At 60.1% G+C, this 258-nt stretch overlaps 1 protein-coding gene across 1 annotated transcript in view; it reads right to left on the minus strand.

The window, feature by feature from the left end:
* The window catches only part of LOC103777807 (low-density lipoprotein receptor-related protein 1-like), a gene marked incomplete at both ends in the record, with an annotated part of 5,073 nt that overhangs the window by 3,244 nt on the left and 1,571 nt on the right, over positions 1 to 258 (minus strand). Inside the window, one exon of the mRNA XM_008945370.1 lies at positions 8 to 186. Coding sequence (XP_008943618.1) covers positions 8 to 186 — 179 coding nt within the window. The remainder of the gene's footprint in view (positions 1 to 7; positions 187 to 258) is intronic.

The raw sequence follows: 258 nt of genomic DNA on the forward strand, positions 1-258 counted from the left end.
TCTCGGCTGGCGAACTCAATGTAGTCCCCCCGTGCATCAGCCCAATAGATCCGGCTGTTGATGTAGTCAAGGGTGAGGCCGTTGGGCCACGTTATCTTGGTGTCAACGATGACGCTGCGGTTGGTGCCATCCATGCCAATCTTCCCAATCAGGGAGTGGTCCCCCCAGTCTGTCCAGTACAGGTAACTGGGGATGGAACAGAAGAGCAGAGGGAGGCTGAGCTGGGTGCAGGGCAGGGAGCGGCGGCCACGTGGCCTC

This window comes from Merops nubicus, unplaced genomic scaffold (assembly GCF_000691845.1).
Source record: "Merops nubicus isolate BGI_N331 unplaced genomic scaffold, ASM69184v1 scaffold37568, whole genome shotgun sequence".
Lineage (NCBI taxonomy): Eukaryota > Metazoa > Chordata > Aves > Coraciiformes > Meropidae > Merops > Merops nubicus.